Here is a 27,964-nt window from a genome sequence, read left to right as displayed (position 1 = left end):
CACTGTATTATCGTTAGTCATCATAATCTTCTTTCACCTCAGCTTTAGCAGCTGCCATCAGCCGCACCGCTCCTGTCCGAGTTTGCTTTAGAAAGTGAAATCTTATTGGCTGGCAGTGCAGCGCTACGGCGTCAGGTGATTCAGTGCCAGCCACTACTCTCGCTATTCCTCGGAGTGGATAAATAACTCGCTGGTCTCTCAACCCGGATGCTGAGCCAAAACTATTGATGATTTTGCCCAGTGAGCAGCGCTGTGGGCAGAGCAAGGGGGCGGAAATATTCCAGTACCCTTGAAGCGGACAGCTGCCACCGGATCTACACTCTGCTGACCACCGGGCTCAGCATCCGAGCCGGGACGGCAGGTGGATCATAATTCATACCAAACACAGGGGAGGGTGTGATCGCCACACTGAAGGCAAACACGTCTCCTGCTCCTGCAAGATCGTGACCACTTGCACGCCACTGAGGAGGTAGTGAAAGGGTGAGAAAGAGAGTGGAAGAAAGAGAAAGGGGGGAGGAGAGAGGAGCATCACTACAGAGAGAGAGATGGCGGAGTGCGGGCGGAAGGCGCTGTCTCTCCTGGAAGCGGCCCGCTCCCGGTACGAGAGCCTGCAGATATCCGACGACGTGTTCGGCGAGTCCGGGGACGACAGCAGCGACAATCCCTTCTACAGCACCTCCGGAGACTCCGACTCTGATAACTACATAGCCGAGGTAGGTGAGGAGGATCAGCAGCAGCAGCAACAGCCACCGCAGCAGCAGCACCACCACCACCATCACCACCAGAAACGAGGCGATAAGGAGAGTGGACACAGTGGGGGGACAGGAGGTGGCAGCGCAGCAGGACCCCCCGGCTCCCTATCCCGTAGTCAGGCAGAGGAGGAGGGCTGGACGGAGACTCTGCAGGATGTCACGGTCCCGCCGTACAATGATACATACGGTGAGGCACGATGGATGGGCTATTTTTTGCACTGGTGGGGAGCAAATGCTCACGGCTGTGTAGTGATTGGATAGACACAGACAGGAGTGCAGTCCGTGTTCACATTTTTCAGGTCAGGCAGGCCATTTCTGTTTGTCACAACAGCCACAAAGCAACTACTGCTTTTTTTTTTAAACAACTGAATACTGCTCTCGTTTGTATCTCTCTCTCTGTGTATGTGTGCGCTTCTTGCTTGTGTGTAGTGAGGAGAGTAACAGAGAGAAACATGACACATGCATCGTTAATTGCTTTATTAAGTTAATGGCAAAGGCTTAACCTTTGATGCATCACCCCTTGGTGCTGTTGTAGACATGCTGTCTTATGTGTATGTGCTCATGTTTCAGAGCTGTTTCGTTTAGAGAAACGGCATGAATCCTCTCCTGGCTCCATGCACATGTATTATGTGCATATTTTAGAATAAAATAAATAAATAAATGGCACATTTTGTTGCATATAAACTCAATGTGCATAACAAGAAATATCTATGCACTTTGTAGAGCCACAACTTAACCTAGCATGCATGCCTTCTGATGCTATGTAGGTGTGTGTGTTCATGCAGAACTAATGCACAAATGCCAGCCTTTGTCCACTGGTACCAACAGCTTAAATGTGAGACACAAGCTCAGAGAATCCTGATTTATTTATTCGGTTATTTTCCTTTTTAACTGCACACTTCTGCAGGTCTGTTTGTGTGTGTGTGCGCAAAGGAGAGACATTTGTGTGGATGAATCGTGACAGTTAAACAGCAGTGTGTGCACCCACACTGCTCCTTCCTCTCTACCACACCATTAGACTGTCAGTCTTAAGAACACTATTTATTTATTTAGTCCATTATAGATCAGAGAGTGGGGTTTGGGGTTTATAGTGCAGCTCTTTCAGTCAAGCTATGTTTGGATTGGTTCTCCTTGTCCATCTTTCCTGCCTCTGCTGAAGCCAAAACGATTTGTGGGAATGCCATCCTGTTTCCACCGTGACAGGATGCACTGTTGCAGACTTGGAGGGGAATCGGCATATGGCTGTAGTAGATACGGACCAAGCCCCAGTGTGCTGGCACACTACCTAGTAGGAACACACTTATTCAAATGAATAAAAAGCCCTGGCTGTAGATAACCTGCCAAGATGCCACTGCAAAGTAAGTGAACAGCACTCGCTGTTTGCAAAGAATTGTTCCCAAGCTGTTCCAGTGCAGCAAACACCGAAATGTACTACATGATCATTAAAAAAAAACCCCACACATATGAACAAATGAGATAAAGCTTTTTAATGTTCTTTTGGAGCTATTTGGTTCAAGAAACAGTCTGTTCCAATAAACAGAATACTAAAAAAAGACACATACACATACTAAATAACATTTATTTCTGGATATTTTTTTTTTCAGATCCAGCTAACTTTAGTAATCCTACTCTGGGATAATCTGAGCCTGGATATAAAGTGGTGTCTGTTTTAAGCACTCAAAATAATCTGAACCAAGCTGCACTGAGCTGGGGTACCATAAGAGGTTCTTGCTGTGGCACAAATGTTAGAGGACGTTCAGTACTTCTACATCCTGGACTGTCTGACTCTATTTAGCTGTTGTGACTTTGTTGACTTAAGCTAGGGTGGCAGCAGGTGTGTTCGTCTCTGCTTTGTATGGTCTGGTCTGATTTGTTAAAAATGCAGTCAGTGTCTGTTTGCACAAGCCACTGCAACTCTAGGCCCGCCATCCTGTATCAGGGTAGGGATGATTAAAAGCGTGGATGTAGTACTGCCAGAGTGCATAATCACACTTCAGACCTCAAGTAGCCAAGACTGTACTCTGACTTAATCAGCCCAAACAGATAAGAACGACTCCATCCTGAGCAGCATGTCTGCATAAATGTGCGTCTCCGCAGATTTTAATGGCACGAATGACGTTTCTGCAAAGTCGGTCAGTGCCCGTCTGTCTGCCTGCCCATTTCTATGTCAGTCAGTGTGTGCTGACACAGGATGTTCATATGTAATATGCTGTCTTCAAATGAGCTTGTGATGGTTGCCCCTGCAGTGCGAGGCGGGTGGCAAATGACCAGACCAAAGATTATGAACCGTAGCTCTTAGATTATATAAGCACTTTATCATGATGTCGAAGGGAATTAAAGAACTATTTATTGCTTCACTTTGCTGAAGCTGACTGAAAGATTACTGCTCCTGCCCATATGTCAGTTCATCTGCCTGACTGTGTATTTCTACCTTGTCTGCATGAGATCTCTCAGCCATTTAAAAACACTAAGACAAAGATGCATTTTATTATATTTATACATAATATTCTCTATCAATCACATAAAGGTAGAATGCTGAAGTAATTGGACTAAACACAAATGAAAACATTTTTGCTTAAAGACAGTAGATATTGTTTTGTTTGTAAGTCAAAAAAAATGTTAATCAATAGTCGCGGTGGTGAGAAATTACACTTAGGTGCTGTCTCTTTAATTTCCACTAAAAACTGAACTCAGAACACATTTAGTTTATGTAAGGGTTGATGCACTTCAGATACACAGTAATCTCTCCTACTAAATCCATGGCTATAAAAGCTCTACGAGACAGATGTTTGTCCTGGGACAATGGAAATACCACAACAGCTGATAATCGTGAGGGATTATACCTGTCTGTGTGTGCACTGTAGGTGGATTTTTCTTTTGAGCAATGTGGGAAATCGATATTTATAGGACTGCCACATAGACTAGCATCAGCTGAAAGAAGAGTTATGTAAATTATTAATCCTGTTTCATCTGATTGATGCGGGCTGGACTGACGATGAGCTGGCAGGGCTGCTCAAAGAGGAAGGTTGTGTTTGCTCAGCAGCAGCAGATGAGACAATTCTATTATCCAGGAAAATGACGAGTCCTTCCTCACGCTGTATTCGTGCCTCCCTTCTGAGATGAGTCGTGTTAAATCATTTTGCCTCAGTAGATCTTCAGTCTGAACGTCTGATGTTTTTATTCAGGGGTGGACTGGAAGTCGTGTTGAATATTACCTTCAGCTTTCAAGTCTAATTGGATGTGAATGAGTTGATCTTTGAGCTGTGCCCTGGCTACTTCTGTGTCCTGTCTGCAAGCATCAACTGAGTGGGAGTGCTTGTATCCCACTCTGTCTTTTCTACACTTCATGTCTTGTCCTCCTGCACACTTTTAACAGTGTACTATATAGGGTGAAGTCGTGTGTGTTATCGTTAAATCGGCAAAGAAAAGAGCCTTCATTATTTTAGTTGCAGCCAGCTACACAGGGCCTGAGAAGGGAGAGTAAAAGCCTTTTTTTATGTGGTTCTGAGATAATGAGATTGTGCTGTTCAATCGAGCCAAAAGATGTTCTGCTCAAAGTCCAAATTACCTCTCATGGATCCAACAACCTGAGAGTGAACCAAAGCCAGTTAACTGCACTGAGTATCGACTGTGTGGCTTCAAAGCTACATCCAAAGGCAGACGGACAGAGAGCTTTTTAAATGGGAGATAAATGTTATCTCGTCCTTAACCAGTGAGGGAGAATAATTAGGTCAGGCAGAAAAGTCCCGACTACGCTTCACTGTTGCTGCCATTAGCACATTTTAGAAAACAGCTCTGATTCTTTGTTGGTTAATTTTAATTAAATTACCTATTTATCCATTGCCTTTAGCTAGTTTTGATGCTAATTCATTAATTATGCTATTTCAAACATTTATACCGCAGCTGGTGAACCTTTTTTTTTTTTTTCATATTTGAGCATTTATCTATTGCTTTTAACAATTCTTTGATGTTAATGTTTGTAAATACAGTTATTTTAATTGTGTCAGTGCTTCTTTACTTTAAGCCGACAATTTAAGTTTTCGTTCAGTACTTTAAAGGATGGATCAGTCCCATCTCCATATTTTACAGTTTAACCGTGTCCTTATTTATCTTATGTTGGGCTAACTCTCTTCAGATTGGCAGCACCTGACAAACAGAAGGTTTGAACAGCATGTGTCTAGAGCTGTGTGTTGTGAAGACCATATTAAGGGTATTCCCTGTATTTGACAATGTCTAAAAGTAGTGGGAAAAAATGACTCAAACAGTGTTGTTATTTGAAATTTTGGCCACGTGAGTGTTATTTTGAATGTTTATTCTTTAACCTCCTAAGACCCGAACTCTTCCACGGCATGCATTTTTAATTTCTCTTTGATATTTGGGCATATTGGGGCCCAATGAATGTAAAAACAAAGAATTACCAGATGTGTTTTTTTACCTTATTTTTGTTTTTATGAAAAATCAGAGCCACATATGAGGATATTCGTTTAAAATTTTGATAGAACAGTAGCAGTATAATGTCCTCGTAAGTGGATATCAGGCCCTTGTAGAGCAAAATTGAGTATTTTGGTCTAAATAACCCAAAATGTGATGTCCACATATGTGAACGCCAGGTCCTAGGAGGTTAAGCTGTTAGCCACAGTCACACATAGGCCACAGTCTGGCATAGAGACCAGTTGGCAACTTCTTAGCAACCACCGTTTCCTAGGGAAAATTGTGCATACCTCAACCAGTTAGTGAGTGGTTGCTGTAGGTTGCTGGCAGTGACTAGGTGAAACTGATCTAAAAGGGGTATAAGGTGCTGCACAGACAAGTTTCTTGTGAGTGGTTTGATCATCAGCACAATTAGCATGGTTCATGTCACTTCACAGCCACCTGTTCTCTCTGCCTATGTGACCAAGGCCTACACTTTTAGACATCTCTTTAAGTTATTCTTATGCTGCAGTTTCAAAAAAGAAGCTTCTTGCTTGTTAACATAGACTTTCAATAGATTTAAGTAGTACATTTTAAGGACTAAACACTGTACACTGATCACACAAACTATACAACCACACACAGATGAAGTGAAGCTTCCGTGTTATTCCACAGGTTTAGATACATTCAAATTTTATTATTAAAAGGGAAATCATTCTGTGTAAACAAAACCATCAGTCAAATTAATTGAAATAGTGCAGATGTCTTTTAATGGCTCATGGCTCGCAAACATTAAAGCGTGATTTTGACTTATTGCCTGCCATAACACAAAAGCAACAAGACACTGAAGCCTTCCGCAAGCATAGAAATGCCACACTTTGACTGGCATCACAGTGTGGTGGCTGTCAGGTCATGTAAACTTTCTAACTGCTGCCCTGGGCTTATGACATTCATACCCAAAAGCTGCTGATGCACGAAGTGTACTGCGTTCCTCTGATGTTTTGTTTTTTTGTTTTTTGGGGGGGGGTTTTTTGCTACAATGTAACACCTAAAATTAATTGATGCTTTACGTTACTGTTCTCAAGATTCTTTTGAGATGTCACTGGAGTTTATATAAGCAAGAATGAGCCTGTGTGCATCCCACACAGCTTTGAAGATGACAGCTCAACAAAATCATATTTTATTGTGTCAAAAAAACCCTTCTACTCAGCAAAGTCAATCAAATTGAAGGCTTCATACCAAAGTTAAAAAGCTGGGCGTAAGTGACAGTGCTGTGTGTGACTTATCCCATGTGCGATTCTCTGTCTGTCAATCAGCAAAATTTCTTTTGTCATAACATTTCACTTTTGTCCTTTTTCCCAACACAGGACCTGCTCAAAAGATGCCGGCCACAGCTACAGCCTTGGACTTTTTCCAGCTCTTTGTCCCGGACAACTGCATCCAAAACATGGTCACTCAGACTAACATGTACGCCAAGAAGTTTCAGGAGCGGTTCGGCTCAGACGAAGGCTGGCGTCCCGTCACGGCCCAGGAAATGAAAGCGTTCCTGGGCTTTGTCACCTCCACCAGTGTGCACCGCTGTGAGTCAGTGCTCAGCATCTGGAGCTCGGGCTTTTTCAGCAACCAAAGCATCGCCTTGAAGATGAGTCAGTCGCGTTTTGAGAAGATCCTCAAGTACTTCCACATTGTGGCTTTCCGGCCATCACAAGGAAGCAACCAGGGCCTTTACAAGATCCAGCCCTTCCTGGACTCGCTGCAGCAGTCCTTCAGCTGCACTTTCAGACCATCACAAACACAGGTGTGTGCGTTGCGACAGGTGGTGTTTTCTTCAAGCCTCTCTTGATATTTTTAGATGCTTTCTTTCAGCTGGCAATAGATTCTTCTTGCTTTTAGGAGCGCCACATTTTAACAGCACAGCTACATTTTATTATGCCTCATGACTTGCGTAGTATAAAAAGAAATGACCAAAGTTCCAGAAGTCATTTACAGGTGATGATGTTGAGGAAATCACTTTTTAGTCATCCACATCCAAAGTTTTGCTGTGTCAGCATGTTTATGTGTTCTAGTGCAATATTAACTTTCTGGCCTGGAGCCATAACACATTTACACAGATACAGAATGAGAAAGAAGAGGACAGTAATCAGTAGGTAGGGTATGAGTTGCATGTAGGTGCTAACAATGGTGAGATCAAGGCATATGCCAAGAGATTGTCTCAGTTATAATTTAATTAGTTTATCTCTTCTCTGACAAAATCATTTGAGCTATTTAGTTTTAGATGTAAAACAAAAGAGAAATTTGTTGAATGACTGTTTTCAATTCAATTTGTATTTATACAGCACCAAATCACAAGGCCAGCCATATAGCTGAGAAAGCTATATGCAGTGCTGCAGTTTCACTGGAGGATATGTTCAAATATGATAATGGACTGGTTCTTATATAGCACTTTTCTACTCTCACTGAGCACTGAAAGCGCTTTATACAACTCGTGCATTCACACAAGCATTTTATCTAAGGCTTTTTTTAGTGCTTCTATCTAACATTCACTCGCATTCACATTTCGATGTGCATCGGCAAGCAACATGGGGTTAGTATCTTGCCCAAGGCATGTACAGCCACCATTACTGAGGAATGGTGGCTTTCTGTTGAATCTAATTTTTTAACAATGCTTCAAGTATTGCAAACCAGCTCATAGCTCCAGCAATGAGTCTCTGTTTGAAAAGCCATCTACACAATGACTATATATATGGGGACGCACTCTGTTTTACACAGGCTTCCCCTGCAGAGGAATCTTAACTTGTGTATCCGATCCACATTTATGCAACTAGGCCAGTGGAGCGCGAGCCTTGTTTCTCTATTTTGGGTGGGCTGGACTTTTTTTCAACTCCTACTTTACTTTCTTCTCTGGATGAATTCATCACTCTGCATCACTGGAGATTTAAAAGTACCCCAAATAACCAGCCTGCCTAAAATCAAACTGATCTTTTACCACTGTGCCCTTTTCAACTTGATTTTTTTGGTAAAATTTGGACGTGACAGCAAAAAGAGGAAGCTTTTGAATCAGTTTCCTCTTTAGATGTGTTCTTCTTGAGCAAAAAGGCACAGCAGAATTTACCACGACCTTGTTTACATAAATCTGATAAAAATGTAACATTAAAAATGTGTCTGATTGCTCCCAGAGTTCAAGCAAAAAACAAAGATCTTACATAAGATGCAGTTTACTCTTAAAGTATTTGTTAGTAGAGGATACGGCATTGCATACAGTTCCTATAAGGGCTTTTCTTTCTTTCATAATAATAGCTAAAATATTGCGACTTAATATTCTTAGTCTTTTGCGCAGAAGGACACTGGGGTTGCTTTCAAAAATAAGTGAACAAGTTGATTTATTTGCTGTTGTCTTTCTACTGTATGAGTGCTACAACGTCATCTTCATTATGAAAGATGATGTCAGTTCTGTGATGGGAGCATTTGGGAACACAGGCACTTAAAAGCAATGCCCTCCTCATATATCATCCACATCTAATTCATCTGTGCAATTCTACCCTCTAAATAGTTTAAATATCAATATTTTACACTTTATTTCATTGCAGCATAATCGCTGGTTGGGTGAAGTGTGTTTTCATGCTAAAGAGCTCTAAACACTTAGATCTAAAAATGACAAAACTGAGCCAGTGAGGTCAGCAAGTGAGTGTCGTTGGCAGTGACGGGGTTTGTGTGAATCTAGGCCAGTTTGTTTTATCAGTTCATTTTCTGTATTTTCTGCTCCCGATAGTCTCTCAGAGTGGACTAGAAAATACAGACTGTCTGAAACTGTAGCTCCACTGGCAAGGAAAAAGCAATCTTCTCAATAAATGACTGCCTTCTGAGAAAGAGGGAAAGAAACAAGTGTAGTTGTTGAAGTCTGAATGGCAGATAATAATGGTTTTAAATGGGCTGTATTTAAGTATTTTATTTTTTAGTTATGTTGCTGCTAGCCTGGTAGCTCGATCCTTTCAGTTCGGTTTTATTTCAGCAGTACCTTCAAGGGGTTGTATATTGCAAGGTAAAAACCCTACAAAATACTCAAGAGAAATTTCCAACAATCAGACGATCCCAGTGGGTGACAGTAGGAAGGAAGAACTCCCTTTTGACAGGAAGAGGCCTCAACAGAACCAGGCTCTCAACCAGTGGTTAAGAAGACGCCTACAGATTGGCATTGTTGCTGTTGTCGGGCTCCACGCAGTCCTTGAGCTGCCTCTCCAGTAAGTATGGAGTAAGGCCCTCAAGGTGACAGCTGTTGTGAACTGCTGCTGCATGAATAAAATTGAACTAGACTAAATTGAATATAGTGCAACTCCAACAGTGGGGAAACAGTCATTGTTCAGCTCTCCAGGAGAACAAATCAAGAGACCCATTTCATTTCAGGGGGGACTTAGCAATGCAATATTGAAAATAGTCATAGTTTGCATCTAACAGCTAATCATGTAGAGAAGAATTATGGGAGAAAAATGCACTCTGTTTTTTTTCTCTAATAAACTCTAGCATGTCCCTCGAGATACTCCTAACAGTGATGCGTCACATATTCTATGTCCATTAGGTCTGTGCTGGAGTTAGTTTTGCAGTTGCTCAGATCATGTCTGGACTGCTTTATTGCTGCTGTATTGATTTGCAAGTGTAAAATAATTATTCAGAAAGCCATTAGAAGACATTCACTCGAAGACGGTGAACAAATGAATGGTTTTATTTTCTCAGACAAATGATTTACTTCAAACATATTTTGTTTAAATGTAATCTCTTTGGTTTCAGCTGTAATAAGATGAGAGAAGACGTCACTGTGCAGCTGTGCCGCAGCTACAACATGAATTATTTCTTAGCTGTTGTGGTCTGGGTGACATCATCCATCCGAAGTCTAGATGGCCTCATTTATTTTTAACTTTTATGACTCCGTGATTCCATATTTGACTGGAAAATGACTTGTTGCTAGAGCAGCGCGGAGGTGCTGGTCGCCACTCGGTTAGTCAAATCACGATGGGCTGGGTGGGAAGAAGAGGCAGGGAAAACACCGGAGGAAGGGAGAGCCCTGAGAAATTTAAAATGCAAATATTTGCCGAGTATCAAAACCAATGTGTATCTTTGGATTTATGACTGTTGGCTTTTAAAATACTTTCTTTGTTTCTCGTTCACCGTTTGGAAATTCCTTTTCAGTATCTGATATGACTCATCCAAGTATTTAGGAAAATAAGGGGGGGAGACTTGCACATTCATCCTAGTATTTAATGACTGTGGGCTTAGGGGAAATAATATAGAACATACAAATAAAAATCAGTTTGTAACAACTGTACATTTCATATCAAACCCAATTCTGACAGCTGTCCAGAATGCAAATTTATTCAGCTTATTGTCATAGAAAGCAAAGAAAATCAGTTTTAGTTAAAGAACTTATGAGTAATGAGTATATTTTACTCTTTTTTTTGTGTGTGTTAAATTGTGTTTCTAAGGGCACCCTGAATTCTCTTCTTATACGAATGAACACATCTTTTTTTTTCTCTCTCTCTCTATTTTTGCCACTCCGAGAAAAAGTTAGTCACATCTTATTTATTTGGGGATTTTATTTTTTATATATTTTTGTCTATTTTCATTTGAATGGAGAATCATCCATGCTAAAAAGAAAACTAAATATAAAAAGGCTTCCACTGTTTGGATGAATCCAGGCACAGAGAAGGAAGTTATAATGCATAAATGTAAAAGGTATGGACAACGTGAAGATGAAACATCAAAATGAAGTGAAAGTGACAAGGCAGAAGTTATTTTTTGAGGGGGGGTTTGCAAACAGAGCTGCACGAGTGAGAACATGTTTCTGCTGACAAAGTGTTTTTGTTTTTTTACTATCACACTCAAACACATACAGGACTTGCGAGAATCTTCAGTTGGCCGCCTTCTCTCTTTAAACTCTTGGTGTGGTATTAAATCATACACAATCTCAATTTTATCTCTCACACAGGAAGCCTCACAAGGGAAAACTAGTTATGTTTATTAGCACCTTGTTGCTTTTGATGAGGCTATGCAATGTATGTATGTAAAAATTCACTTAGACCCATGTTTCAGGTTCTTCATGAGCCCTTGATAGATGAGGACCCAGTGTTCATCGCCACTTGTACAGAAAGAGAGCTGAGGAAGAGAAAGAAGAGGAAGTTCAGCCTCTGGGTCCGACAGTGCACCTCCACCGGTTTTATCTGTCAGGTATCTGCACACAACACTCGATGTGTTTGTATGTGATTTGGAGACACGGAGGTGGGAAACTTCCTTCAGAATCACAATTGTTTCAGGTGTGATTTGAGAGTGAAAAATTACATTAGAGGAGATGAAAAAGAAATGATTGCACGTCTTTGTCTGCTTTGATTCTATTTTGATTTGCTGCTTTGCAACTTCATGGCAGAAATCTATAATTTGTTTTATGAAATATGGCATACAGAAGTCTCGAGCGTGCCTGAAGTCAAGTAAGAAAGGCTTTCATGAAAATATCAGAGGCTTTGATCTTCGCTAGATTTCAAATCTTATTCTTTTAATGTTGCATCATTTAGCATTCAATCTATTACTTTTCACAGAAAATTATTATAAAGTTTTTTTATACTGGTAAATGTATGTGCAACAAACTGCACGGTTTGAGTTTAAAATGGATCACATGAAAAGCCTTCTGGGTAAAAAATATTGTCTTTTGATGTTGGTTTTGAGTGGAAGCGCTTCTAGCTCAAGCAGGCACATCTCAGGCAGGCAGAGCTGCTCTGACTAACAACCTTGTCCTTACTGCAACCTTCCACTCCTACGCCGGTTGGTTATGTAATACCCCCATTTAACTGAGACCCTGCATGGAAGGACTAACAGACCTGTCCAACTCTATTATACGGGGGGGGGGAACAAGAGAGAACATGCCCCAAAAGATTTTGTTTGTGCAGGTTTTTTTTGCTAAACTTGATGCACTTTTTATGCATCAGCCTTCCTCAGTGTTAATCATAGTGCGCATGTTGTGCAGGTCACCCACATTCAGCCACCCACACACATGCAAGCTCACGCAAGCAAACACACAAACATTTGCATTGGTATACTTGACAGGAGACCATGTTTTTAATACCAGTGATACCCAGCTACAGTTTATTAGTTAAAGGCTTCTGCTCCCTCAGTGGAGATGAATGGAACTTCACTTGTGCTCACAGCAATGAAAAACGACATTAAAAATTCAACATCAACACATATTTCCAGAAAGACTGCCCTACTTACTCAGACATAACACTTCTGTTAGAGGAAGAGTTTTATTGGGTGAAACTTGTTTGTTTGTTTGTTTGTTTGGTTTATTTGGTCAACAATCACCACAGCTATGTCATCAAGTAAATAGGAACCCCAACCGTTTAAAGTAAAAAATAAAGGAGATCAAACACAAATGCAGTATGTATTTTTATTTTATCTTAAAAAGAAACAAGAAAGTCTTGTTCCTGCTCAATTTAGAGGTCACCACTGCGGGTCATCTACCCCTTATACCCAACATCCTTCTCTTTCACACCGTCCTCTGTATTTCCTCCTTCACTATATTCATTATTTTTTTCTTTGGTCTTCCTCTTTTCCTCCTGCCTGACAGCTCCATATTCAATATCCCCTGTCCAATACATCCGTTATCCCTCCTCTTCATATGTTCAAACCATCTCAGCCTTGCCTCTCTAACTTCATCTCCAAGTTCCTCGATGCTCTCATATACATATATTATGGTCACTTAGAATTAAATGAGCACCTGCAACTCCGGCATCTCCAGTTCAGTTCTTTGTCTCTTTGTCAGTATCCTTCTGTCTCTAAACCATGAATCATAGCAAATGTCACTGCCGTCCTGTAAACCTTTCACACTTGGTGTCACAAATCACTCCTGACACCCAAAATTCAAATTGCCTCATGCTCCTTATAATCTAAGGCTACATCCACACTAATGCGTTTTTGTTCAAAAATGCATCGTTTTCTCTCCATTTTGGCCTCCCGTCCACACTGAAACTGCGTTTTTCCCGAAGGAAAACGCATCGTTCTCAAAACGCTCTCGAAAACGCATACATTTGATTTTCGAGACATCGAAAACGATGACGCATGTTAGTCATGTGATGCAGTCATGTGACCAATTAAACAAAGATAGCGAAGGGCATTATACAGCAGTTTGACAGCCTTATTAAAGATTAATAGCAGTTTGTACATGCTCCAGATAGCTTTTCTTCAAATTCTTTAACTCTCAATCGCTTTTGCAACTTTGTGCTTTTGTGTTACTGGCAGCAACAACTCCACCTCATTGTTAGTCCATTTAAAAAAACTCGTTGCTTTTCTTTCGACATTTTGCCATGACGTTTCAAAGAGCCGGAAAGTAAATAAACAGCAGACAGAAATGAGGTAGGCCGAATCTTCTTGCGTTTCACACATGCGCAGTACTGGAACTTTAAGCGTTTTCGGCTGTTTCAGGCACAACTGTGAAAACGACTGAAAACGCCAGTGTGGACACGGAGCGTTTTCAGACGAAAATGCCGTTTTCAAATCTATCTGGGCTACGTACCCGGGTATTTTTGAAAACGGAGATTTTTCTATGCGTTTGCACTTTTCGTCCACATGTAAACGGCGTTTTCGGTCACTGAAAACTGAGATTTTTAAAAACGCCTACCAGGGTGGATATTTTCAAAAACTCAGTTTTTGCATTTACGTGTGGACGAGGAAAACACAGAAAACGCAGCGTCAAAGGTGTGCGCCTTTTTTGATGTCACACTGTGCGCCACGTTATTGTTTCGGTGAAATGAATTTCTACAATGGGGGAGACTGTTACTGTTAATTTTACTCTCTGCAGTGTTTAAATGCTTACACATACAAAAACAGTTACTGTCCCTCCACACATAGGACTCGGTTCTGCTTCTATGCGCCATCTTTGTTTACTATCGCCCACCGAGGCTTCTAGACTTCTGATTGGCCAACATCCTACACGGTTAGGAATATATCGCCACCTGTTGCTTTGGCATGTTCCTAGCAGCGTTTCCTTCATTTTTGCGTTTACGTGTGGACGGGATTATTTTTTTAAAACGAAAACAGAAAATCTCAGTTTTCAAAAATACCCATGTACGTGTGGACGTAGCCTAAGTTTGAGAACCTCCATCACTTGATTTTGTTAGAGAAAAAATGCTGCAATGGAAAAAATCGACAAAATATCAGAACGACTTTCAAGGGCTGGATGTTCATGAGTACAGCTGTTTAAGGAGAGAAAAGCAAGATGATTAAAGAATGTAAACACATGATCTGGAGTAGGCTCAAACGACCTATTGAAGAAAACTCAGCTGCATAATTCACACTTTCAATAGAAGGGAAAAATATACAGAAGCAGAAAGAACAACATAAAGACTCACGAGAGAGACAAGACAAGATTGGACCAATACTTGTGCAACTTCAGAAACAGAATGCACAGAGATTAGCAGTAGAGCATGCCAACATTTTTCTGCTCATGCACAAATTGAACCAGACTTTTTGGACAGTTGGGTTGTAAGAACAAGAAGACAATAATACAACTTTGAGAGTCAGACACTTTTTATGATGAGATCAACATTTGGCATACAACTGTGTACACCAAAGGGTAAGTGTTTCCTTCTTTAGCCTGGAAGTAGGCCAGAATAGCATTAGTGGAGTGAGGAGTATCCTACACAGAATGTTAATTTCCCTTCTTTTTTTTCTTTTTCATTTAGTTAAATTGCTTTACAGAAAATAAAAATAATCAAACCGTTCATTATTTTTCTTGTAATCTGACCATTTAAAACAAGTTGTGTGCAAGAAGCATCACAGAGCCTGTCATTTAAAGCCGTATTCCATTATCCCATCCATTTAACAAATAAGCATTAGCATTCACGGTGACTTCAGCCGTTTGGCAGTCACTCAGTGTTCACCAGTCCTCTGTACACTGACGTGTGTCTCCATTGAATTCTGTGTCTAAATGAATTGCGTCGAGGGAGAGGGGGAAAAAAATCAGAGAAATAAAATGAGTTAATGGAGCGAATCAATGAGATTCCATTAGCTAGTGTACCACACAGGGATACACAAAACACACACACACAAACGCATGGACAGGCCACTTAGTTTAATAGCTATGGGTCTTGCGTAGATGCCGGCTAATCAGGCTAATGCCAATCAGCTCCCAAACGATAGTAGAAAGTTCAAAAGCCACACAGAGCCATCTATGGGTGTACATTTCTGTTTGTTCAGTCTTGATAATAGCTTTCTTTGGGCCCTAAGGACTGCATCATGTTCCGGGAATCATATCTACAAATGCTTCATGTATGTTAAACTAGGAGGCAAAGCTCAGCTTGCATTGATCTATAGTTTGTACAAAAGTCTTGAGCTGCCCCTCGTTTCTTTATATTTTCAGAGGAAATTGGGAAGTAGGTGCAGCGATTTATTGAAACGTGTGCAAATATACAGGTAAATACAATATAGTTCTTCTAATTTCTTTAAGTGGTCATCAGGAATAGTTCTCCAGGCTCCTTGAAGGACATTCAAAGCACGTCTTTGGATGTTGGCTGCCTTTTATTACGTTCTCTTTTAAGATGACACTGCTTCAGTTATGTTGAGGTCCGGGATCTGGGGAGGCCAGTTAATGACTGATAATGTTTCATTGTGTTTTTCAATCTAGGTGTGCATTTACTGCATTGACAGTGTGTTTGATCTCATTAACGTGCCAAAAAATGAAGCTGTTGCTATTCAGATGATATATGGTCAGTCAAAATGAGAAAGCATTTTTCTCTTTTCATAATTCCTTCAATTCCTCCTTAGAAACAAATATGGAAGACGTACCAGTATATTAAATAAATGAGTGGTGGCTCAACATGTCTCAATAACTACTGCTCAGATTTGAAGTACTCATGTAAGTATTCATGGCTTGAAGTGGGTGATCATGAAAATAAATCCAGAAACTGAGATATTTAGGGAAATTTTGATCCACAAAAATTAAAATTTTCTGCCAATTATTTTATGTTTCAGGCTTTAAAGGGGTAATTCTCATCTTGGAAAAACAAGCCTCCTTTCTCAAATCTCCACTGTAGAGTCAGGTGTGACAGTAGCTTGACTCACAGATCAAACCAAACAAATATTATTTCATGCCACTGGCATTGCCTTTAGTGTTGATATTTCATGCTGGAGTCTCCATCTTAATGAAACCCGATGTTTTATGAGTCCAAATACATTTTTATTTCAGTTCCATGGTATTTTCTCCCTCAGGATACACTTTAATTCAAAGTCTCTACTGCAATTAAACCAAGATCATCAAAATGCTTTTTTCCACCACACAATTTTGTAAATTGAACATTACAGTTTCTCTAGGGTTTAGACAGCAGCCTCTGTAAGCTAGAAAAGTAAAAATGTTTGCATCCACACGTCCTGACTTGATCCCCCCCCTCTTCTGCAGATCGCAGTCCATCTGAAAGACGGCCAGGGTACAGATGGTCTGGCCACCTTGAAGAACAAACCTCAGCTCCACAGCCTTGTGGCTAAGCAGCTCTGCCAGAACATTTCCGGAAAAAATGCCATCATCTTCACTGGGCCATCCATCACGAGCCTCAGCCTCTTCACAGAATTCAGCAAACAAGGTATGCAAAGAAGTTTCTGCAGCAGATTATGTCTGCTGCTTGTTCTTTTCCCTTCCATAATTGTTACTTTATTGTACACTTTGTAATCTATCTCCATCTCTCCATACCTCCCCTTTTTGCATTTTAAAAAATGTGGTTATTCATTTTTAATGATGGTGTGATTATACCATCCCCAGGCGAAACAGCGCGCACAGGACAGCAGTATTCTCTATTCTATTCTAAGATAAAACTACAAAGCCAGACAGTATGCATGTCGAATAATTTATTTTTTCCACCTCTTATCCGTATACTGAGGGTGAACTTGCTAAATTACACAGATGCCTTTGTTACTCTCCCCAACAGTGCTTTCACCAAACTTGTCAGTCCCCCAAATTATGTATTTTAAAGCTAACTAATCTGAGTTAAAAGAACACATGTTTTCCTTTGAGTGTGGAACATTATAAGGCGATTGCGTCGTCTCCAAGAATCCACGCACACCCTCGTCATCCTGTTGGGCAGGTGCTGAGTCCAAAAAAAAAAGTGACAGAGAAGAAGAAATAACAGTTCACACACTGAAGAACTCCAGATTACTTATTTATTGCATCTAGTGACGTTGGTCATCAGACCATCATCTGATTAAGAGCAGGTGTGCTCGAAACATGACTAGATGTCAACTCAAATAGTTGCTGGTTGTATTTGCTAGATAAAAACAAGTTTGGCGAGCGACTTTGCAGTTAAATTGCTGTCTAGCAGCAACTGCGTCCAGCCAGGTTCAGCCTGGACTTTGAATGTAAACAACTAATGAGTTTGTGTGAATTTCTGTGTAGGTAGATATGCAACATATTTGTGATTTTTGGCAATTTGACACAGTTGATCCCTGTATTATCATAAAAAGATTGCATGTATTTGCCAACTTGATGCAATTCTGTGACAAATCAATAGCAGACTGAAGCAGACACAGCAAAGTGTCTTTGAAAGTGGCAAATGACTACGAGTGGCCAAGTTTGATAGTACCAGTCTCCAACTGGTTTTCCTAATGTGAGTGTAGCATTAAAAAATTGAACGAATTGTCATGACTGTTAGGATGGATGTTTTTTTTACTAGTGCTTATCGATCCTTACAGGTCTGCAATGCACTGCAAAAGGGTGTTTATTGCCTTTTGACTTGCATAGTAAATCATGAAAGATTAAGTGTTTTGCCTTGTTGGAGCTTGAAAAATCAATAGACAGGTAAAGTAGACACTTTACCGGACACTTCATTCAAACACCTGACAATGAAAATCTGAATCAAAAGTGTTTGAGTCACTCTCAGTATGTTTTATTCATAATCTGTGGCAGTTCATCAGCGGGAGTCATAAAACCGATGCTTTTGTTTTGGAGATTTTAGGATTTAAACGTTTTAATGCTGTAAATCCAGCTGTGATACTCTGATATTTGTGCTCATTATACATTTTTATTTTAATATGAAAATATACATGTACTTCGTTTGCTTCTTTTACATTAATACTGAAAGTGGGATAATGTGAACATGCTATAAAAGCTAAACACAATCAATGCAAGCAGAGAATAAACATTCAGCTCAACAGCTCCTCCTTCATTTTTACATTTTTTTTGGGGATTTTTGCTGAAGAATAATTGGAAATTTTAAACTCAACCAAGTGGAGCTTCATTATGTCAAGAAAATGAAGACTGCAGATATAATCATCATTCTCTTTTTCTAATTAGTTGAATCAGCCCAAAAAACCCAGTTCTGAGCCTGTGAATGCATCGTCTGACATCTTTACTTCAAATTTATCTTGCTGGATTAATTAGCTGAGGTAATTACTCCATATTACTCCGCAGTACTTACTGTGGACATGCGTGCATGTACTACACAGATAGAAATCAGTTTGCAAATGGAGACCAAATCAGCGGCAGTCAGCCAGATGATTGTTTTGTGTCTGCTGGATGGAAGAAAAAAAGAGAACGTTTCAGGAAAGAAAGGGATACACAAAAATCACTGCAACTACACTCCTGACTTTAATTGTTGACTCATTTTTTTCCCTTAAAGAATCACTCAATAATTTAGTGTAGTATGATAAAATGACTAATGCCCATAGCAGTTTCCCAAAAGCCCTAGCTGACAGATTTGATTAGTCCAATCAAGACTGCAAAAAAGCATTCATTTCATACAACAGAAGTCTTTTGAGAAACTGTCTATTAGAACAATTCTCTGCTCAGAAGCCAGTTTGTCGGATAATTGTGTCCAAAATGCATCAAAAGGCAAGAATATCACAACACAATGAAGAGGTCCCGTAAAAATAAATTGAGGTGGCACGAAGCAGATAGCTGCCAGCTGTGTCTGCAGCAACATGTCATCCCAAGGTGGTTCGCCCTTAATTATGAGTCATTTTAAGCCTTAGTACAATATATACGGGTGGGTTATACAAAAATTCACCTCCAGACGTTGGCTATGAATGGGGGAAATTATCCATAGAGAATGCAAACATGTTTATTTCTACTGCAACATATTATCATGACAGTATATTCTCCTTGTCGAAAACCAAAAAGAGCCTTCAAACTGCAAGTTCTCCAGGAGTCAGAAAGCAGGTGGAACTGCCATTAGTGACCTTTGCAGTTTGGAAAACAACCCTTCCTCAAATAACCATGGAAACAGCTCAAAAGTGGAGAAATGATGACTGCAAGATTCCCTAAGCTGTTTTGCAGAAAAGCTCTGGCACCTGTATCGTGGGAGATAACCTTAGAGCAACCCTAATTTACAGGTTCTTAGTAATCAAATGTCCAGGAAAGGACAGTTTCAAAGACTTTGCATACTTATTGTGGAAGGATGATCGCACCTACACCTTTAAGACCACCCATGAGTACTATTTCCAGATGGTTGGACAGATGGGGGGGGGGGGGGGGGGGGGGGTCACTGGTATGAAATGGTGTGATTAGCTTTGTCAGGTGTAAACGGGACTGTTGCCTGGAGCACATCTGCTTCAACCCTGAAGACTGGGAGAACATAAAATCCAAACTTGAATGCATTTCGTCCCTGCCTTGTACAGCCCAGTTATAGGAACAAGATAATGAATCATATCTACTGCATTTTCAAATTAGAATGTATTTGTTTTCTGCAGCACAGTTCTGCAAATGTTTCTGGGTTAACGCCTCATTAATAGTTGATGGCGTGGTTTTACCCTCAAGTGGCAATTTTAGGAACTGCAGTTTTTGCTATTTGCCACGATCATCCTATTTGTCTCTCTGTCCCTCTCCAGATATCTATTGCTGTGGTTTGCTTAGCACCAGGAAGAGCGACTGTACAGGCTTACCGCAAAGCATGCTGGTCTGTGGCTCCACACCTGCTCAGCGTGGCCAGTCTCGCATAATGATGAAAGGCAGCATGTCGTTGATCAGCTGGTACAACAAAGGACACTTTAGGTTCCTTGCCAATGCCTATTCCCCAACAAAAAAAGGTAGGAAGATCATTTCCCAAAGCATTTCCCCACTACAGGAAACTTCGTTTTTCCTAGAATTAAATAAAAGGAGCTTACTATTAGAAATGATTAATATTTCAGTGCACAAAATCCATTAATTTTAGTAGAAAAACACAAAAGCAAAGACTTTCGGTTGTCGTTATTAAGAATTAGGAGTTTTTGGGGGGAAACTTTGGCTAACTGTACTGTCATTTGTGGATGCAAGTCACCATCTAGAGAAACTAGCACATCATTAAGCATTTATGTCACGGAGAATCAGTGCGAGCTTCTAATCCGTGATAATCCATTTCCAGGAGGTGCCAAAAATCATGATATTCCCTTCCTCTTATAGCATAATCCACTCTTGTTTTGTTAGGTTTTAACTCTAAATGAAGGTTGCAGTTTGCGTCTGTGCTCTTTGAGTGAAGAGTGTTGCAGTGAAGCAGGAAAAGTCAGGCTGTTATCATCCGGCATTGATTTTCCTTTCCCCTCTGCGTGTATATGTGGGTGACTGTTTTTCACTTTGTGCTTATAGTACTTAATTGATGGATTTTACTTTTGTACTGCCAATAATTATACGGTAATTAGTTTAAATGGGTCTAGTTTTTGCCTCTCACTGTGTTTGCGTCAGGGCTGATCATTAAGAGGAAAAGTGGGGAGATCCCGTGTCCTTTGGCTGTTGAGGCCTTTGCGGCACACCTCAGCTACATCTGCAAATACGACGACAAGTATAGCAAGTATGTGCGCCGTTTTACACAACATTACTTGTTACCAAGAATATTTTACACCACAGTGGATTTTAAATCAAACAATCAAGATGTTTTCAAACTTTCAGCTTTAATTTAGGGGCTTTGACTGACAGACTGAAATTATTTCAAATGTGGTGATTGTTTTTATTATTTGGATAAAAATCCTTTGCAGTCAATGACTGCCTGACGTCTACATCCCATGGATTTCATCAAACGCTGAATTTCTTGCCATGAGATGCTCTGCCAGGCTTTAACTGCAGCCACCTTCAGGTCTTTCTACCTTCACTTTTGAATTTAATAAGTAAAAAGCGTGCTCTATTGGATTGAGATCAGGTAACTGACTTGGCCATTGAAGAATATCCTTCTTCTCTGCTTTGATAAACTCCTGGGTTGCTATTGCAGTATGCTCTGGGCCATTATTCCTTTTCACTGTGAAGCACTGTCCAATCAATTTTTCACCATTTGTCTGAATTTGAATCTGATCTCATCTCACTAGTGACCTGGTTTCACTGGCAGCCATACACGACCCTACTTCCACTATATTTGACAGATGAGGTTGGATCATGAGCTGTTCTGTCTTGCTCAATACTTTTCTCTTGGTTTCATTTGTCCAAATATATTTTTTCAGAGCTTTGCAAACTTTAGATCTTTTCCTGTATAGTCTTATTTGGCCTTCTTGTTCTTGATTGTAACCAGTGGTTTGCACCTTGTTGTGAACACTGTATTTTCATTCATTAAGTTATCTGTTGATTGTAGACTTTTACAACGATACATCCACCTTCTCAAGAGTCTTCTTGACTTGGTTAGATGTTGTGAAGTTGTTGTTTTTTTTCCACTACGGAAATAATTCTATGATTGTGTCCTTTTTTAGTTTTCTTCTGTGGTCTTTTTTTGGTGTTACTGAGCTATCCAGGTCATTTCTTCTTTTTAAACCTGCTGATTTGGCCCTTGTTTGCACTGAAATTGCTTTGGATCTCATATTTAAAAAAACGACGTGCAAGTTCAACACTTGGAAGAAACGTGTTCACCCGTTCATAAAACTATATCCGTCAATCGTCCAATTAATTTTAAGCCTCTAAAAAATGGAGGACTATGTATTCCTGTAAAAAAAAAAAAAAAAAAAAAAAAAAAAGTTAACATTAATTAATTAAAGCTAAAAGTCTGCACTTCGATCACATCTTGATTGTTTGATTTAAAAACCCAGAGACAAAATTGAAAAAATGTGTTGGGCCTATATGTTTTTGGACAATAACTATAGATAGTCAAACGAAACCATATTATTTACATCTTTGCGAAGAGATTCAGCAGTAACCGGCTCATTTCTCCGCACAGGTACTTCATCTTCCACAAGCCTAACAAGACATGGCAGCAGGTGTTCTGGTTGAGCATCAGTATTGCCATCAACAATGCATACATCCTATACAAGATGTCTGACGCCTACACAGTCAAACGCTACAGTCGAGCGCAGTTTGGAGAGAGACTGGTCAGAGAGCTGCTTGATCTAGACGACTGCTCCCCCACGCAGTGAGGAAGAGAAGGAGGAGGTTGATGAAGACAGAAGGAGCTCACAACAAAAACACTTAACACAACCCCCCCACACATACATTCACGCTCAACCTTACAGACTTTGCAGTCTGTGTCTATGTGATAATACTGAAGCAGTGCCAAGCCTATTTCTCTCTTCCTATAGTGGTTTTTGTGGCTCTGTAAATATTCATTAACACACAACTGCATACTACACAATAATCGTGAGCCATGAGACTCGACTGCAATCATTAACCCCGCAGATTTACTAAGGATTTGTCAACAGGAGCTTTTTCACAAGCAGAGCTGAATGATGGACCAGGAAAAGCAAGAAGATTTCACTCCTAAATGATGTCAGCTTCAAGTTTTAACGAGTTAAATTATTTATACAAGCCTGAATGAAACTTCTGCACAAAGTGTCCAAACCCCATAACCGTCAGGCTGAAAGGCTACATGTAGCTCAATATTTACACTCTGCAAAAAACACCTGTAACAAAGTCTTAGTAAACCAGGAATAAGGTGTGTTCACACGCTGCATGCGATAAGAATCTCGATTGTGATGTTTACTTGTTCGGTGTGAAAATGATTTCTGCTCCAGGTGAGTTTTGAAAATTTGTACGTGTGTATTTAGTAAGTGGAAACTGCCGTTTGTGTGTGCGACATTGAGCCAGAGGATGTAAATGTATGGCTTTTGTGACCCAGATGTGTTGTGTTGCTGCATATTGTACCTATGAGAGAAAGACTGTCAGTCGCTATAAAGCCACACCCAGCAGTGTGCCACAGCTCCACAGCCTCCCAGAAAAGACCAAAAAAAGTCTTTAAAAAGTTCCTGCTCCCAGTTTTTTTTAATTGTAATAAGTAATATGAAATAAACGGCAATAAAGTTAAAGCTAGGAAAACATTCCTAGGTTTTGTTTTGTTTATCAAAGAGTTTGCTTCTTGAACTCAGGTTAACTGTGTGTGTAGGTGTTGATTTTATTTGACCACAGAAATTAACAACTCCACAACTGTTACCAAATATTACCCAATCTTGATTGGTACACATATATATATATATGTGACCTATACAAAAGAAGCAATTAATAGACTAGTTAATAAACAGGCATTCAGGGTCTTTAACAACAACTCTAACAACAAATGCTGTCACATCTGCGTCCCGTTTTTGTACCAAGAACACTTTTTTTGGCAGGAAAGTCGTCATAATCATGTGATTCATTACACTTTAGTGTACTTAGCTTTGCAAGGAAGAACATGTTCAAATCTCCTCGATTAAATGAGCCAGTGTTGCTAGGCAATGAGTATAATCTTGGCCAATGGACAGGGATTTGGGTAACATTCCTTGGCAGCGTTTAGGTCCAGAAAGTAAAAACGAAATCACTGGTGGCTTATAAAACGTCTTAACAAAACAAATGTTTGAACAAATTATATATTATTATATTTTCTCAGTTGTTTTTGGCACATTTCACCAAACATTATTTCTCAGCACATTTTTGAAAAATGCACGTCCCAAAATTTAAATCTGTCAGTGAATGACTCTCTGCCCTCACAAATCACACAACGGTAAACCGAGCTGCTGAAAACGAATTTTTCATCAGAATGACCGACTAGAAGTGTGTTCCTAATCTTTGTCATTTCCAAAAGGTTTTTCCCAACTTTACATAGCACAATACAAACCAAAAAAATGTCTCCCTTTGCAGGTTTTGCCTGTTTCTAACAACCTGCTCTATAAATGTGTTTTATAGCGCTCTTACACCTGAATTACACCTTTATGCTAACCTGATCGTGTATCCCATCGGTTGATATGAGAGGAATGTGTTAAACCAAACACCATGAAGCTTCTTACTTTGGAGCGGAAAACTAAATATAAAGAAAGCTGACCTGCCTCGAACAAAAAGACACATACAGTTAATAACTGTTGAAAATTCTAGACAATAGTGATTAGTCATCAGGCTAAATGTGCTAAACGATTTGCAGTACGCCACCAGTTCACAACATCCCACGCTAAAGAGTTTAGACACGACAGAAAGAAACTTTCTTAAAGCCCCTGAAAACTTTGTTTCAAACTTTTTTTTCCTAAAGACCAGAAAGCAAAAGTGAGGGAAATACAGTCTACATTCAATACAAAGTAACAGTGAAGATGCCGTTTGATTTGTACAACAGATTGTACTTACAAGACACTTACTTGACTTACTTACATTGGTGTAAAGGCATACACGCCGTTACAAAAGACTAACAAGTAAAGTTCAAGCACCACTTTGATGCTGTTATACGGGTTCATTTGCAAACAAAGAATCATTCTGTTGTGGACAAATAACCAAAATTTGAAAAGGATTTTATGTTGTTTCAATATGTTCAACTGTCAATCAGTAAATGAGCCAAAATCACCCCCCCCAGGCTATAACACTGCTGTCTGTAGCTTTAACAAGGTCAACACTTTATTGTTGTGCTGGAACATGTTATGAAGACTGTAAGTGAAAGGTGTCGGCGCGTGCTTGCCCCATCAGCATGGTTCAAAGTGTGTATTCATATACTGGTATGATGACAGTCTTTATGCTGGTAAAGCAAAGTTGCTGAGCGAATTGGTCCCACCCCCGTCACACTCTTGCACTTTGAGGAGAGCTATAAAGTCAGCAACACACATATTAAATAATCATTTTAGTTTTGATTTCAAATTGAAAAAATAAACGATTCTCTGCTCTCACAGATGAATTTTGTAAATATTAGTAGATACATGAAATAGATTGTATTAAAAGAAAATACACCAATGATATATGAATGAAATTTAATGACTGTAACCAAAACAGAGAATTCTACTTCCACTGTAGATTTAGAGAAAGTGCAGTACTGTACGTCTGTGTATATTTTGTTTACAAATTACTGTGAGTGTATGTCCATAATCACACTCTTACTGACACTCGAGATTGTGATTTCTTATTAATCTTTTTCACTAATCCAAAGCATTGTTGTCACCGTTACTCTTGCCTGTGTGTGTGAGAAAAAGCCACTGAATGTTGTAGCATTGTTCACCCCGAAGTAACACTCTGAATCTTAGCCGGCTCTTCTGTTGTGTCTTTGATTACAATATTTGATATCCACAGATTTGTTGTGTAGTTTGCCATTCACTTGAAGTGTATCATAATGTCGACACAAAATACAGACGTAGACATTGTAGAAGCAGTCTGCCACCGTGCTGCATTAAATGGCAACACTCTCCGAGCTGAAACAATGAAAGTAAATTGGACCATTAGATGGGTTTTGTTTTAATAACACAAATTGTGCATTTTGCATAATTTACACAGGAAATGCAAAGCAACTCTTGCTACTGACGAGCACTTGTGTTTCATAGAGGGGTTTTTTCTATTATGCAAGGGTAAGGACAAAATTTTTTTATTTTAACTCTTTAGGGAATGAAGAATTAATTTCTATACAGATTAATTAAAAATCTCCGTTTCCATTTTATGCACATTTTAAAAACGATAAGATTCAATCATTTGAGGTTTGACTGGAGCTTTTAATTGTGTCAGCCTGCTCCTATTTAAATAATCAATTACTGCAGAGATGTTAATGCTGAAAAAAAAAAAAGTCCAGCTCTCTATCATTATCCCTGTGCAGTAACTATCTAAGTGATTGTTATGGGTCACTGTGTATCAACACTACATCTATTAGTGTGAGTTTCTGAACACGTTTCAAGACCATTAATAGATGGACAATAGACTTTTTTCTAATATATTCGACTTATCTAGTTTATGGTTGCAGCGTGGAGTCTGTCTCAGATGTCAGAGGGTAAAAAATGAGGTATATCCTGGGCAGGTTACCAGTCTATTGCAAGGTGTTAATTTTATCTGTTAATAAATAATAATAAAACATCCCAGTCACTCTCAATAGATTGCTATTTTGGAGAAAAAAGTATGGCTAAGCCCCTTAAAGCTGGAAATCTTGACATCTGTTTGGCATTTAAAGCCTTAAAAAACTACAAACTACAAACATGTGAGTGTTTTGTGTTTTTTTACTTTTGAATTAAGTCTGATATCTTCCATTAACGCTCATACATCTAGACATAATATGTAGAAGTGAGAAAACAAGATGTTAATGATAAAGAAGGGAATACTGTGGAGCCATTAGGTCAGAAATATTTGCCTTTCATTTGGATTCGTCAGGAAGAAAAAATGTTGCCCAAACGTTAACTGCGTGTAAATTATTACAAAAAGATAACGTGAAATTAGTCAGACTCATTTCATGTGTGTTTGTGCGTTATGTACCGGTTTATCATCTCCACACAGTGTCTCACAGATGTCTGTCGCTATCTGTGAGACGGATGTAATACTGAAGCGTTTTGATGAGCGATAGCTTTGGACATGTTAAAGATTTCAAGTGACTGACCTCAGGGCTTCATGACTAATTGCTGTACTAAATATTCACTCACACAAATAGCATATATACAGTACTTCTATACCCTTATCAGGTGCTTTCAAACCACTGTAGATTTATTGCTCTAATCAGGAGCTTTTTTGCAAGAGTTGTACCGCTATTATTTCCAGATAAAATGTCAGAAATAACAATATTACTAAGCACCAAAATGTGGTAAAAATGTTCCGCTTCCCATTATTCTGGATTGTAATGGTGGCTGCAGGATGTGGCATTAGCGATTACTGTGGGCTAAGTGTTATCTAGCTTCACAGAAGTGCCAGAAGGATGTGTGTATGTGCATGTAATGTTAAAGCTGGCTGTGTTTGAAAAAAAAAATGTAATAACCGGTGTATGCTGGACCAAATAACTTTCTAAAATGTGTGTGGTGATGAGCTGTACAACGTTGTCGTGTAAATGTGTTTTCATTAAAACACCACTCATAAGTGCCACATTAAAGAGTTGGAGAGGCTTATTATTCGCCAGGTAACTGTAAATCACAAGGAATGCTGAGACTTTCTGTCAAATGTGCGTCAGAGCCTGACTTGTATCTCATTTTTCCACAGAGTTTCACTTGGACTCTCACTGCGCTTAATGCAATTCTCAAATCAGTAACGCATTAGCCTTTCTCATTATTTTTATACATACTGCTATGGTTTCTATGCATACTTCACTGCTAAAGATATTTGTTATTGTGTTGTTGCACTTTTCACTTGTATCTCACAACTCATCAAGAGCATTGAATTAGTGTTTTCAATCAAATCAGCACAAGGTGGTGAAAATATTCCTTAAGAGATTTGGTCCACTGGGATTTTCTTGGACAACCATCTGTAGGCTTTACGGTGAACGGTCTGAAAAGGAGAAAATAAATCCAGTTTTCTTGGTGAAAATACCTTTTTGATGTCAGAGGAGAAAGACAAGACTACTTGCAACAGTAACTCAGTCAGCCGCTCGTTATAAATGAGGTATGCAGAAGAGCATCTGTAAACACACAACACACTGGCCCTTGATGTAGATGGGCAGCAGTGGAAGACTACACCGGGGGCCACTCCTATCACCTACCAACAGGCAGTGTTGGGA

At 39.7% G+C, this 27,964-nt stretch overlaps 1 protein-coding gene across 1 annotated transcript; it reads left to right on the top strand.

Moving 5' to 3' along the window:
* Positions 1-128: 128 nt before the first annotated feature.
* pgbd5 (piggyBac transposable element derived 5) lies at positions 129-27,368 on the top strand. Its single transcript, XM_006783700.3, has 7 exons — positions 129-939; positions 6,530-6,960; positions 11,244-11,378; positions 16,594-16,774; positions 20,010-20,207; positions 20,839-20,944; positions 22,289-27,368. Exons 1-7 carry the CDS (start codon positions 546-548, stop codon positions 22,482-22,484), a joined length of 1,641 nt encoding a protein of 546 aa, XP_006783763.1. The 5' UTR covers positions 129-545; the 3' UTR covers positions 22,485-27,368.
* The last annotated feature ends 596 nt before the right edge of the window (positions 27,369-27,964 follow it).

This window comes from Neolamprologus brichardi, chromosome 13 (assembly GCF_056152115.1).
Source record: "Neolamprologus brichardi isolate AB-2024 chromosome 13, ASM5615211v1, whole genome shotgun sequence".
Taxonomy (NCBI): domain Eukaryota; kingdom Metazoa; phylum Chordata; class Actinopteri; order Cichliformes; family Cichlidae; genus Neolamprologus; species Neolamprologus brichardi.
The sequence above is the reverse complement of the archived record's forward strand: the minus strand, read 5'-3'. Positions and strand labels throughout refer to the sequence as shown.

Excerpts from the sequence above, each read along its gene's own strand:
- pgbd5 (XM_006783700.3), top strand. The coding sequence starts at position 546 with ATGGCGGAGTGCGGGCGGAAGGCGCTGTCTCTCCTGGAAGCGGCCCGC. Across the intron at positions 6,961-11,243 it reads TCAGACCATCACAAACACAG|GTTCTTCATGAGCCCTTGAT; the intron begins GTGTGTGCGTTG and ends CCCATGTTTCAG. Across the intron at positions 16,775-20,009 it reads CACAGAATTCAGCAAACAAG|ATATCTATTGCTGTGGTTTG; the intron begins GTATGCAAAGAA and ends GTCCCTCTCCAG.